The following is a 14,109-nucleotide window of genomic DNA, read 5'->3' as shown; positions in this document are numbered from 1 at the left end:
TCCCCTAAGGTGGCGCGCCCCACAGTTTGGGGACCACTGGTCTGAGTCTATGAGAGAACAATTTGAAATAGTCACTATCAAATACTGTAGATTCTTTAAAATAAGTTTTACAACATATGAATAGGAGTGTTTTTTTCCATAGTGAATATATTGGAGATTTTACATTTAAATATTCCTGTGAGGGGTTGTGAATTTACCATACAACAGCATTATGCTTATGAATCAGAAAATGAAACATTCTCTTAAGAAGTGAAACTGCCCTGTCTACTTTTATTTTCCTACCTGACTGAAGTTAAAAAAGGAAACGCACTATTAATGGTGAAAAGTCAGTTATTTAAATTCTTGGAGTTCTAAATCTAGGATGGAGTTCGGAGTTTCATTGTAAACTATGTCTGTTTTGGCCCAGTGCCCCCTTTAAAGGTTGGTAAAATTTTAGGGCTAAAACTTTTCTCCCCTACAAGAAAAACTGCATTTCAATATTCGACATATTTGCAGATATAATGAAGAGTAAATTTACTGACTGTTCTGAGTCTGAGATTTGACACTAATATAGTACAAGAGCTGAATGTGCAGAAGGAAAAATGTGATCCTTTGCAATATGAACAGTAGGTAAATGCCTGTGCCTTAAATTAAAAATGAAGGAAGACTAACATGCCTTGGTATCAGCCACCTCTCCTGCAGTCCCTACTCTAGATTATCATGACTATTTTGATATTTTATATAACCATACAGTCAAAGTGGAGCCAGAGGAGAGCTAGTTCCATCTCACAAGATGGATTCTATAATTGTAATATCACAGCCAATTCACTTGACTTTCTTTTTGTTTAATAGTGTGCCGATCCAATAAAAGTCCCTGGGTTTGTCTGACTTGTTCAAGTGTCCATTGTGGAAGGTAGGTACAGCACATATTGATTTGGAAATTACTTAACCCCCCTTTTTAATACTCTTTTCATCACCTTCCCTCTGCTTCTTGTTCTGTTTAAAACAATCTTCCTCCAAAGGATGTCTGAATGTCCCTGTTCCATTCTTCCTCCACACCGGAATGTAGTGTCAAAGGAGCTATTGCAGTTCAGCGATTTATACACGTTTGCTGAACACTCCTCTCTACTTTCCATACGTGCGTGATGAGGTATTTTTCTTTTTATTTAAAAGCAAAAATAGTTTATTAATGTTGCAGTAGCAGTTAATATGGTGTGTCAGTGGAACTGTTTAAAGCAGAAGACACAGTGGCAGTGGAACTGCATTTTTTTCTTGTAAAGACCTTCATAATATTTGAAACACTTTTATATTTACAAAAGGAATTTACTGCATTGACTGATTAGTAGATTGATTCAAAATAAAGCTGCTTCTGCTGTAGCAGATTAAAAACAAATAGGTATTTCTTGGTATTCTCTAAATCAAAATCTTGCCCAGCTGGTTTTGTGAGATGGCAAGTATCCAGTTTAAACTGAAAAGATCTTAAATGTGTTTTCAGGGTACCTTAGAATAAAAGAGTTTCCCTTAGCTATATTGACAGCAGCTGGTGCAGGTGTGTCTTTATCTGATTTTGATGTACATTGAAATATGTACATACAACAATGTAGTGGTTGAGATGATAATTCACACTTCAAAAGACCTAGTAGAAATTGGCTGGTAAATGTGTTTTGAGATGTGCCCTGTCTAAGGTTAGTCTAGCTGGTTGTCACATTCCGACAAAGACTATGGGAAATAAAAACACTTAAACTGAGGTCTACCACATGCACTGCCAGGTTTTTATCCTGGAAAACCACCATTAAGCTTAGCGAGTTTCTCTCTTAGATAGATCCCAGTACATTCTATTTTCACTTTACTTTAACGGCGTGTTCCTGTAGAGCAGTATTTCCCAAACTTGGGATGCGCTTGTGTAGGGAAAGCCCCTGGCGGGCTGGGCCGGTTTGTTTACCTGCTGTGTCCGCAGGTCCGGCCGATTGCAGCTCCCACTGGCTGCGGTTCGCTGCTCCAGGCCAATGGGAGCTGCTGGAAGTGGCGGTCAGTACGTCCCTCGGCCCGTGCTGCTTCCAGCAGCTCCCATTGGCCTGGAGCAGCGAACCTGGACACAGCAGGTAAACAAACTGGCCCGGTCCGCCAGGGGCTTTCCCTACACAAGCAGCGTCCCAAGTTTGGGAAACACTGCTGTAGAGGTAAGAATATGGTAACTACTTGAATAATTTCTTTCATATCAAAAGATTCAGCACAAAAAACCCCTTTGATTTTCCTGTATTTCAAAAGTTAATAGCTTGGAGGGAGGGAGATGGGAAACAGCATCATATTATGTGAATGATCAAAGGCTGAAATCCATAACTTGGAATATTTTACTCATTCTGTGTGGTTTTTACTGTTGTTATCAAACCTTTGTTATATGTAGTTAATAGGATTTGAATTAAATTTTTACTCAGTTATGTTAGATCTTAAAACTGCTGTCAACCCAGGAATTAAACATGTTTGAATGAAAAAGCACCATCATTGTGGTCTGGAAATCTCTAGGATGTAGGGAACCAGCAGGATCTTTTGTTCAGGTAACATTTAAAATACAAAAAGAGAAAATAGAGTCACCCATATCTTCACTTGAAGTGCCACATTGTTCTCTCACCTACATTTGGGGAGGAGAGAAGAATTACAATGCAACAAAAGTATCTCTTGCATTTCCAAATTAAGAACTTTTTTCCCCCTATTGTCGGAGAGCCTTAGATTTATGGGAGCACCTCAAATTTTGGGAGTGAAAATGTTCACCTTTTCACCTGGTATGCTTTTTATATATGAAGGGTTCTACAGACTTTTAAATTGCTCTTCATTACATGACCTCATGCCCAGTGCCTCCCAAATTCATGGACTTCACAATAAAATACAAGAGCTTCAGTTTTAAATAACTGTCCGCAGAGCACTGAAGCTTGTATGTAGAAGTTAGTGTTCAGTTAAAGCAATTGCAGACATGGTGAGCACTGGAAGGAAAGAGAGCCAGGCTGTAGGAAAAGCGTACTGGGGAGGAGAGGGATAAACTAAATGCTGATGTCTTAATGTGGACAAGGAGAGCTAACATTCTTTTCCTGATACAAATATGTGGCAGGTCATAAGAGACTCATCTGCAGGGGTTGGCTTAGAGACCAGTGTAGTGTGTGTGTGTGCGCATGCTTGAGAGTTGGGGGGAGAGGAGGAGAGATTTTAAAAGGAGCTTAGCCAGCGTTTATAATTGCAAAGTCTTTCATATTTTTTTCATAGAGATGACTTACATATTTAACACACTAACAGCTGCATTTGGGAGTATCTTTTTTTTTTTTTTTTTTCCAAGACTACTATATCTTTTCCCTTAAGCTTTGGTTAAATAACTGTTTAAAATATGAAGAGTTTTTTTGTGGTCTCTTCTTTCTTTAAGATATGTGAATGGCCATGCAAAGAAACATTATGAAGATGCACAGATTCCTTTAGCCAATCATAAGAAAACAGAAAAGCAAGAGAAAGTTCAGCATACGGTGTGCATGGATTGCAGTAGTTACAGTACATATTGGTAAGTAAATATTTGCAGCATGTCAGTTCATGACATTGTTATATATTCTGATGTGCAGGTATTAGTAACCCATTTGGAACTTAGAGAAACATTATATATTTTTTAAAGTCATAGTATACATATCCTCAGCCTTGGCTGTTTTGAAATAGAAACAGTATGTGAAAGCTCTCTCTGCTTTGAGATGTATTTTAGATCTGTGATTAAAGCTAGATTCCTATGTTACAAGTGACATACAGGAGGTTTTTCAATGTGTATAATGTGGATTTGTTTAGTTGTGGCAATTTTTGTATAGAGTGTATCTTTGGAATGCAAATAAGAGTACCAGTCCATTCCAATTTCTCATTTCATAGAGCTAGCCAGTCTTGCACAGAATAAACATTTACAAATGGTTCAAGTGTGATTATGGTCAGAGGAGTGAGTGATTAAGTAAAAATGGCAAATTCTTGCCCAATGGATCTGCTTCCTCTGTGTGTGCCTTTGTGTCATCTTCTCTGCTGACTTTCTGGTAGAAAGACTAGTTTTTCCTGATGGAAGTTTTGCAGAGCAATACAGCTATGAGAGAGGGAGCTAGAACCTACTTGGGTGCGAAATCAAACTGTCAACCAAATTCAAATAGCAGAATCTTTATAAATGGGGATATAAGAGGCAGAACGCAGCCCTGGCTGAGTTTGCTCTGCGAGCAATAGCCCTGTAAACTGAGCAAACAGACAGCAAAGGCAGGGAGTGGTGTTGTGGAAGTGATGCTCACCATCTTTCTCCCTCCTCCACCCCACGCAGAATTGTTGACTGCATCTGTTGTTTTTTTCCTCTCGGATTCAGCATTGTTGCTACATATGTGATTGCTCAAGGGGAAAGGCAGAATGGGATTTAAATAGCTGTGTAGTTCTGAATGTGATGTTCTCATAACTCTACAGGACAGATCTCCTCCTCTGAATAAGATGAAATTTTGGGCAGGTGACTTAATATCCATGCTCTGATGCCTCAGGTGTCCTGCTGTAAGAAGGAATGGTTCCATATTAAATGTCCTCTGTGAACCCTGGATTAAGTGGTCTCAGCCAAGAGAAATTGTTTAGTGCAGGGGTCAGCAACCTTTCAGAAGTGGTGTGCCGAGTCTTCATTTATTCACTCTAATTTAAGGTTCCGCGTGCTAGTAATACATTTTAACGTTTTTAGAAGGTGTCTTTCTATAAGTCTATAATATATAACTAAACTATTGTTGTATGAAAAGTAAATAAGGTTTTTAAAATGTTTAAGAAGCTTCATTTAAAACTAAATTAAAATGCAGAGCCCCCCTGGACTGGTGGCCAGGACCCGGGCAGTGTGAGTGCAACTGAAAATCAGCTCACGTGCCGCCTTCGGCATGCTTGCCATAGGTTGCCTACCCCTGGTTTAGTGCAAGTCAGAAAATTAAGAGTTCAGGCTTATGTAATACATGCAGCAATACCAAATGCTTTATATGAATTGATAGGCAGAGGAGAATGCAGTTTTAACAGTCTTAGGTGGAGTTTACTTCCATTTATATTTTATTTCTCTGCCAAATGAAGAGGCATATGGCCCAGTGTGATAATGTATTGAAAAACCCTATTGTATATTTACAAAGCAGCAGAGTTGGGGTTGCTGTGTGAAGATTAAGTATACATTTCCTGATTTACACTGTTAACATGTCAGTCTTAATGTTGCAGTGAAGTTCTTGGCATTACATATTCTGTACTCTGCTCATCATCAAAGTAAGCATGTGGTTAGGAATTTGATCTGGATAATATTTGGAATGTTTGCTATATCTTTTAATTGCGCAACAGGTTTGAAAGCAGGACTGTTTTATTGTTTATATAATCTGTCAAAATATGCTGAGACTTTATGAATTGCATATCTGATCTCACTGTGAAGTTTCAATGAAATCTCAGAGTGAAGCTGTCTGAATATTTCATTTTCCTAAACAAAAAGCCTTAAGCTCAGAGCTGACAAAGGAAATTGTGAGATTATAATGTGATCTCCAAACACAGAACTATGGAAGTGGTGCAGCCCTCCTTGTGAGAAAGGTACCTGAGGTAGTGTTTTACGGAGTCCGTTTCTAAAATGAAATACATTTACAAGCTACTTATGAGCTTACGCTTACTGAGGCTCAGTGAAGTGTGATAGGATACTTGCATCAGTAGTAAAAGAGAAACAGAGCAGCATGCAAAGCTTCTTCCGCAGTAAAGTGAGTAAAAGATTTGAGTCATATTATGGATGAATTGGAATTAAACTAAAAAGCTGGACATGTTACAGAAGCAGAATTCTTCTGTTTTCACCAAAAGGCCTTGTTGCTTTCACTCTAGCATTCGGAAAAGGATAGCAGCATCTGGTCTAATGCAGGTGTCTTCTAGGGACATTATCAAAACTGATTCCATAGGCCATTCAGTGTGGTCAGCATTTTATTTTGTAAATCTCCTGGAACATGTGGGCGAGAACCAGCATCCAGTAAAGAAATTCACAGTGCATCAGTTCTAGTTCTATACAGTCTTTACTTCAAAATACTTGTGATCAATTCCAATTTATATTTTGTTGTTGTGGTGCTCATGGAAGAGAGAAAAATTGGACTAGACTCAGGCTGACGCTATTCAGATTTCTCTATGCTCCTGTAACTATTTACTTCAGTCTGTAGAACAATGACTGTTGCTCAACTAAAGCTTTCCGGTTTATGTAAATTGTTAGGTGGATTCCAATTGTGATTAACTACTGCAATAATAATGTTTTTTAAAATGCTACTCAGTGGCTTTATAAATGTAGACAGTATAATGGAAATCACATTTACTTGACACTGTGCCTTTCAAGTGAGCATGCGTTTAGGATTAATGTTGGTGTGTCATGCAAACAGTGTGGCTAGCCACTAGTATTCAGAAGTCAGAATAACAAAATAAAATCTTGATATTTTACTTCTGACTCTTAAATCCGTGGGCACACAGGGTTTGTTTCCCTCTTGCAGTTTGTGCATTGAGCTTTGAAGCTGAAAGGTTGTGTGTGGGGAAGGCTGCCTGGCTTTTTGAAAGAGGACTTTGCTATTTCGTTTCCCTGGGTGTAGTAGCAAAGAGAGCTTTCATTTCACTACTATGTCACAAGCCCCCATTTAGCCTGCAGGAAGGCTCTCTGCTGACCAGAGAGCACATCATCTCGTCAGCTTTTAGGAAGTGCTATAGACGTGCACACAATAGGGACAGGGAGATTGTAATCATACAAAAATTAAGAGTTGGATCAGCAGTTCTGGAACTCCTAAAGCTCCTGAACATTTCTGTCCCTCAGACTGGCGTGCATACCTAGGGTTTCACTCTACACCAGGGGTTGGCAACTTCTGGCACGCGGCTCGCCAGGGTAAGCACCCGGGCCAGTTTGTTTACCTACCGCGTCTGCAGGTTCGGCCTATTGCAGCTCCCACTGGCCACGGTTCGCTGCTCCAGGCCAATGGGGGCTGCAGGAAGGGGCGCGGGCCGAGGGATGTGCTGGCCGCCGCTTCCCGCCGCCGCCGCCATTGGCATGGAGCGGCAAACCACGGCCAGTGGGAGCTGCGATCAGCCGAACCTGCGGACGCAGCAGGTAAACAAACTGGCCTGGCCCGCCAGGGTGCTTACCCTGACGAGCTGCGTGCCAGAGGTTGACAACCCCTGCTCTACACACTATTGTAATAATCTTTGTATAAAATATGCCTTGTGACATATCAGAAAACAAACTCCTCACTGGTGAATAATATCCTGAAATGTATGTAGTAAAGTTATAAACATAAGCTGAAATTAGGTCTGAAATGTGTTTACCAGACAAGTCTGGGTAAACCAGTTTCTCAAAGACAAAGGACTAGCTGATGCCTCTAGCCAGGTGTCAGGAACATTGATGGGCAATCGCCTAACAAGTGGCCATTCTTTGGCAAGGGAGGGGGGCAGGAACAAACAGATCTGTATCTTAGCAAACAGCTTGAAACCTCTTTCCCCCTGAGACTCTTTATTCATGTTGTGAGGACAGAGACAAACTTTATCTAGGGGTAACCCTCAGGAAAAGGGAGACTATAAAAGTGAGGGGCAAAAACACCCCAAGGTGATCCTCCCTATCCATCTTTCTCTCTCTCACCTAAAGACAAAAGAAAACAGCCTTTGGACTTAGGAGCAGATCCTGGCCTGAGACTTTGTTCAGCAGTGTTACTGGAAACATGGGGTAAAGGATTTCACCTTGAACCAAGTCTAGTTTAAGTTTTAGTACTAAGGAAACATATTTTTCTTGTAACCATTTCTGACTTTAATGGCTTATATTTGTACTCACTTAAAACCTTTGCAGTTAAATAAACTTGTTTTTGTCTTTAATCAAAACTAACCCAGTGTTGTGTTTTAAATTGAATTGTGTGGGTAACTCCATTTAAAGTAGCAAACTATTGGCTGTTGATCCCCTTAGAAGGGCAATGAACCAGAAATATCTGAGCTGTCCAGGAGAGGGCTGGACAGTGCAGAATACCCATTCTGGGGGGAAATTTTGGACTGGGAGTGTGTTGGGGTCGCCCTGCAAGTGGTAACCAAAGCTGGTGGAAATCAGTGTGTGACTGGAGGGTGGCTGGCAGGCTGCAGCTATACACAGACACTCGGGGGGTGACCTGCATGCTGTTTGTGAGGGGCACAGGTTGGGAGCAACAGCAGCAAAACATTGTGAGATTCCCCAGGTTGCAGGCAAGGGTGACACAGAACGTCGCTGGTCTGGACTGTGCACTGGAATGTCATACCCTAGTATTGACATGCATAGCTAAGGAATTCTAAATTTTATTTGTAGTTTGCACATAACCTCGATGTAGAATCATAGAATATCAGGGTTGGAAGGGACCTCAGGAGGTCATCTAGTCCAACTGCCTGCTCAAAGCAGGACCAATCCCGAACTAAATCATCCCAGCCAGGGCTTTGTCAAGCCGGGCCTTAAAAACCTCTAAGGAAGGGAGATTCCACCACCTCTCTAGGTAACCCATTCCAGTGCTTCACCACCCTCCTAGTGAAAAAGTTTTTCCTAATATCCAACCTAAGCCTCCCCCACTGCAACTTGAGACCATTACTCCTTGTTCTGTCATCTGCTACCACTGAGAACAGTCTAGATCCATCCTCTTTGGAACCCCCTTTCAGGTAGTTGAAAGCAGCTATCAAAATCCCCCCTCATTCTTCTCTTCTGCAGACTAAATAATCCCAGTTCCCTCAGTCTCTCCTCATAAGTCATGTGCTCCAGCCCCCTAATCATTTTTGTTACCCTCTGCTGGACTCTTTCCAGTTTTTCCACATCCTTTTTTTAGTGTAGGGCCCAAAACTGGACACAGTACTCCAGATGAGGCCTCACCAATGCCGAATAGAGGGGAATGATCACATCCCTTGATCTGCTAGCAATGCTCCTACTTATACAGCCCAAAATGCCGTTAGCCTTCTTGGCAACAAGGGCACACTGTCGACTCATATCCAGCTTCTTGTCCACTGTAACCCCTAGGTCCTTTTCTGCAGAACTGCTGCCTAGCCACTCGGTCCCTAGTCTGTAGCAGTGCATGGGATTCTTCCGTCCTAAGTGCAGGACTCTGCACTTGTCCTTGTTTAAAACTAGATCAAATAGTTTCCTGCAATTAGTCTCAGACTCTCGGCTGTTTACACACTGGTAGGACTGTGATAGCTGAAAAAATAGCAGTGCCATTACTGAAGCTACCTTTGCAGCCTGAGAGATTAGACACTTCATAAATATCCCACATTTCGGAGAACACAGAAAAATACTTAGAAGGAACATTATATGTAAATATTTGGGTGTAAAGGATTTTGTTTTCCAGCAGATTCTGTTTTTTCCCCCAAGACATCAGTCTCCACACATTGAAAAATAAAATGGGATGTAAATCTCCTCTTATTTCTAGTATGTGTTCTAGCTGCAGTTTAGGACACTAGAAAGCAGTGACTTTCTGCTGTAATGTTCAGTCCTCTTTCTGGTAAGAGTAGCTTGTTAAAGGGGAATTTCCCAAGCCAGTAGATGTGCCTTCCTTCTCTCACCGTATGTATAGAGAGGGGGCTGTGTGTAAGAAATACACTCTTGAATACATTTACAAAGATATTTGAAAATCAAATCTTCTTTTCCTTTTATGTTTAGGGTTCTGTATTTTGACCCTCTGCTAACTCCTGAAGCAGTAGATAGAGCTCCCTGTATTGGGGATGAGAGCATGAGTTTCAGGAGATGTGTAGACTCCTGAATTTCAGTTCTTAACAGGTAAATGGCTTTTCAGTTTACTCTAACCAGCCACTATGTGCTTACAAGGAGTAGAGGTTTTGCTTCTCAGGCTAGCACAAAATGTTTTCCCCTGCTATGCTCCTCTGCTCTTTTCCTGTGCACTAGCAGTAAAATGATATTTATAAGAAGCTTGCTTCCTGAAGTATAAGATTTCCTGAAGGATTCTTGTAAATCTGTTTGCTCTGTTCTAACATGCATACAGATGACTAGCACAGCAGGAGAAAGAGTCCTGTTCATATATTTGCGTAATATGCTTCTCGTGTGCGTGTTATCCCAGATGCAACTAGTAGGTCAAATTTCTGACTTCTCAGTCTTGTTGTTCTCTCTTAAAGCAGTGGTTCTCAAACTGTTGTATTGGTAACCCCTTTCACACAGCAAGCCTCTGAGTACGACCCCCCTCATCAATTAAAACACTTATTTTTTTTATATTTAACACTATTATAAATGCTGGAGGTGAAGCGGGGTTTGGGGTGGAAGCTGACAGCTCGCGACCCCCCGTGTAATAACCTCGTGACCCCCTGAGGGGTCCAAGTTTGAGAACCCCTGTCTTAAAGGGATATGGTTCTGTTGATTAAGGCTCAAAACGTAGGTTTTGTAAAAATGAAGCTTTTTTTACATTTGAAGATTGAATGAATGAAGAAAAAAAAAGAGAAAAATTACACATTACTTTGTGATGGCTGCTGTCTAAACACTTGCTCATGCTAGTGCATGAAAACCAGTAAGTGAAACTGAAGTATAAACTGTGAGTGGAATTTAAAAAGCAGGTGGCATTAGTTATGAAAAGTAAGTTAAGGGTTTTTTTTTGTTTTTTTTTTAATTCAATTTAGGAATTTAAGGTGTTAATATGATCAAGGAAATTTGATTATTTTAATTATTCTTAACCTTAACCGTATGTCTCTAAACTTCATTCAAGATTTATAAAGCACCTTGAGGATCTGTGACCTAGTGGTATTGTCCAGCATTAAATTTAACAGTTCCCCGGAGCAGTACATTTATGGCTTAAGGCCATTTTTAGCAGCTATGGGGGCCAGGAGGGACTAGGCTTGGGACTTAAAGCTGAGATGCTAAAAATAGAAAGTATATAAGAGGGGAAAATGCCATGCTAAACCATATAAGGAAGTATTCTTTATAGCCCCCACCCTGAACTACACACTTTATCCCATACAACCTTTGTTAAAAGCATACTGCACATCTGCAATATGCCAAGTGGCACACAGTTCAATCTGTGGTAATCCTAATGATCACAAATTAAAAGAACATGTCAATATTCACCTGGCATTTAGGTAGAAATCTCATTATTTCTTAAACTAAAAAATTGTAGGTTGGATTTTAAACATGATTTCTATTTTGAGGTTTCCATTGTGCTATTGTTCCAATGCTGCTGTTGCTCCTTTTTTTTACTGGTTTAACTCTAAACTTATCAGTTTCACTTTTGTTTCTAGTCAGTTTTATTTTCCACTCTTTCTGTAGTAAAGTAGTGCTTGAGTTCACAATGGCTTAAAAGAACTGTCCATTTAATTCTGAAGTACCATGAAAACATTTGTATTGAAAACAGGCTTTCTAAGTCTCTTTAAAAACAAACAAACAAACAAAAAAAACCATTTTGTGTCTGAGTCTCAAAATCAGGGTTTGGACTTACACGAACCTGAGAACTAAAGAAACATTTAATTGTATATTTAGTGGCAGACAGCCTGTTATATCCATATATTAGTGGCGTTGTAGTTCCTTCATCTGAGATGAAATGTTCTGTTGCTGTTTCATTAAGGTTGGCTTTCATTACCTGTTTACAGATGTAGGCTGTTATGGAGTCAAGGTAACTAATGTCCCCATTCAGGCAGGAGTATGGGCATGTTGGTGCTAGGAACAACACAAGCCACCTTAGCATCCATCCACTCCATCCTTTCCAGTGATTCAGAGTTGTGATGTGTGTCACTTGCCCTAAAGTGGTGGGCTCTGTTGGAAGAAACAAACACAGCAGCACCCTGTTAGTGTGAGCATGGAAGTGAAACTGACCAATGTAAGCAAAATACTTTTACTTAAAAAAGCATAAATGAATGAAAGGTAAAGCAAACTTAACAGGGCCCTTCCTTTTTCATAATAGGGTGTCACTGGTAACGTAAATGGAGAAAACCTGTTTCTTTATCGGTTTCCTTATATTGACAATGGCCATTCTGTGGCTGTATATTTCATACTTGGAAGTGATAATTGGGTCATTTTCAGTGTATGGAAATCTTAGTTGTTTTAAGAAATTTGAGTGAATTTCTTCTCTTGCATACAGCATTGGCAGAAATCCTGTGCAAGCTGATCTTGTGGATATCACTTTCTGCAAAAAGGTGCTCTGCTCCCTTCATTTTTCAACTCCAAACGTACTTAAACTACAACAGGGCAAGTTATTTATATTTGAATTAAGGCTAGTAATAGTTCAAAAAGTCAGCAATATCTCAAAGATTAATGCAGTGAAAATATTGTGAATCGTTGAAGTGTCTCGTGTAGACACTTTGATTAACTGACAAAGCACTGATTCAAACAAGCAGGGGAGTAACTTGAGCTGATTATTATGTATTCACACTTTTTAAAAAAACAAAGCAAGTCTTATACTAGAGGGAAAAGGAGAGAAATGGCTACAGTTCAGAAAGTAAATATTTTCAAGGAAATAAACTTAAAATATAGAAAGTGCTCTTCCTTAAGCTCTGCATAGGAGATAAAATGAGGGGTGCATTTTCATTCAGTAACTAAGGGCTAGTGTACAGGGGTGACAGTGCATACCAGAGGGTTGTAAACTGTAGAGTGCTCTAAATGCCCTGTGTAGACCCTGCTGACACACTCTAAAAGCTAGCATGCGTCCATGTAGTCTCGTCTGATTCAGTACTATACTAATGTGCACTAGAAACCTTCTGGCATGTGTCAATAGGATCTACATAGGGCAGTTAGAATGCACCTTGCCCCTTTCTTCCCTCCAGCCCCTGTACTGTACTGGCTCTCCTATGGGAAGCATCAGGGTGCAGTCCTTGCATTCTGGTGGCTCAAAGTAGCATTGCATCTGCACTGACTCTGCCTCCATTGCTCAGAGGTGTTGGGGGCTGAAATACAGCCTGGCTCAGCCTCCACGTGGCTGGGGGTTGTTCAGGGCTGGAGTCTGGGTTTCTCTCAGATCCCTGGCTGCCGCATCTTTTTGAAGCGACACCCCTTGCCTACTTGCATCGTCTCTGGCCCAACAAGCAGCAAAGGGTATGCAGCTGAGTGGCTCTGCATCAAACCCATGGAGGGGAAGGTTTGTCTCCTTTGTCATATATGGGAGGGGAATATGAGAGGCTTGGCTGAGAGCAGTGGGGGATATCCTCTTGAAGCAGTCTTCTCCGTGGGGGGATATCCTCTTGAAGCAGTCTTCTCCGTGGGACATAAATCTTTTTTCCCATCCTCCTCTCCTCCTCCCCAAATGTGCGTGCACATTTACTTGTACCTCAAGACAAAAGACGGAGTGGAGCATGTATTTTTCAGACCGTTTTTGCAAGCATTCCCTGAAGGCCTAGTCTCCCTTTAGAAAGAGGCTGCTAGCTGTGCATGTATCTTTAAAGAATTTGCTGCAAAATTCTTGATGTGACTGTCACTACATGTTTATACCGTGCCTAAACAGTGGACTGTAATCTGGGTGAGGCCTCAGCAATACTGCAATAGAAATGTTAAACAACAACGACGTTTCTCCTCCCCTCCTCATGTGTGCAGGATTCCTCTCTGGTTCTGGTTCATCCTTTCTAGACCTCTTCTAAGGCAGCTCCATTTCCTACCATTGTCAGCTTCACTATTGTAGACCTAGTAACTGTGAACACCAATATTGCATGCTGTAGAATTGTTCTCACTAGTTATAGCTGGTGTATTTTCTTAGAGCAGGCTCTTGCAATGAAGAGTTCTTTCGGGGGAGACCTTTGGAAAGCTTGAGCTGCCTGAGAGTGGATCTTGCAGTTGTTTTGATGCACAGTATTGGGAAGCTGGTAGTCTTAACTGCATGTCAAATTACAGGTTTAAAGTATAGTGAGCTGTTCCGTGGGAGTGGAATATAGCTTCTCCAGAAGTGTAGATTTTGATAGTGGACTCTGCTTAATCAGGAAAGCAGCATGAGCTATCTGCTCTCATTAAGAGATTCTTCCCCTGGGATGAAGATGTAGACTGCTGTGAAACATGCGTTGAAGTTGTTCTATGTTGTAAGGATTCTCTGTTAGCATTTGTTCATTAGCTGTGTTACAAATGCCGTGGGGCCTGATTCTCACTACCATGCAACTTGTGTAATGTCGCTGTGACGTTGTGCAGTCTATATGGTTTTATAAAAACATGATAATAAG

At 40.8% G+C, this 14,109-nt stretch overlaps 1 protein-coding gene across 2 annotated transcripts in view; it reads left to right on the top strand.

Annotated features, from left to right (window-relative positions):
• Positions 1 to 14,109, top strand: part of USP3 (ubiquitin specific peptidase 3) — a 64,963-nt gene that overhangs the window by 16,556 nt on the left and 34,298 nt on the right. The window contains exons 2-3 of one of the 2 annotated variants that reach the window (XM_024200584.3): positions 832 to 892; positions 3,389 to 3,520. In XM_024200584.3, coding sequence (XP_024056352.1) covers positions 832 to 892; positions 3,389 to 3,520 — 193 coding nt within the window. Of the gene's footprint in view, positions 1 to 831; positions 893 to 3,388; positions 3,521 to 7,621; positions 7,700 to 14,109 lie in introns of those variants that run through there. The other variant, XM_024200585.3, reaches the window with a different exon arrangement.

The sequence above is a fragment of the Terrapene carolina genome, unplaced genomic scaffold (assembly GCF_002925995.2).
Source record: "Terrapene carolina triunguis isolate 2854851 unplaced genomic scaffold, T_m_triunguis-2.0 Scaffold67, whole genome shotgun sequence".
NCBI classification, from domain to species: Eukaryota; Metazoa; Chordata; order Testudines; family Emydidae; genus Terrapene; species Terrapene triunguis.
Note: the sequence above shows the minus strand (reverse complement) of the source record. Positions and strands in the feature narration are given on the sequence as shown.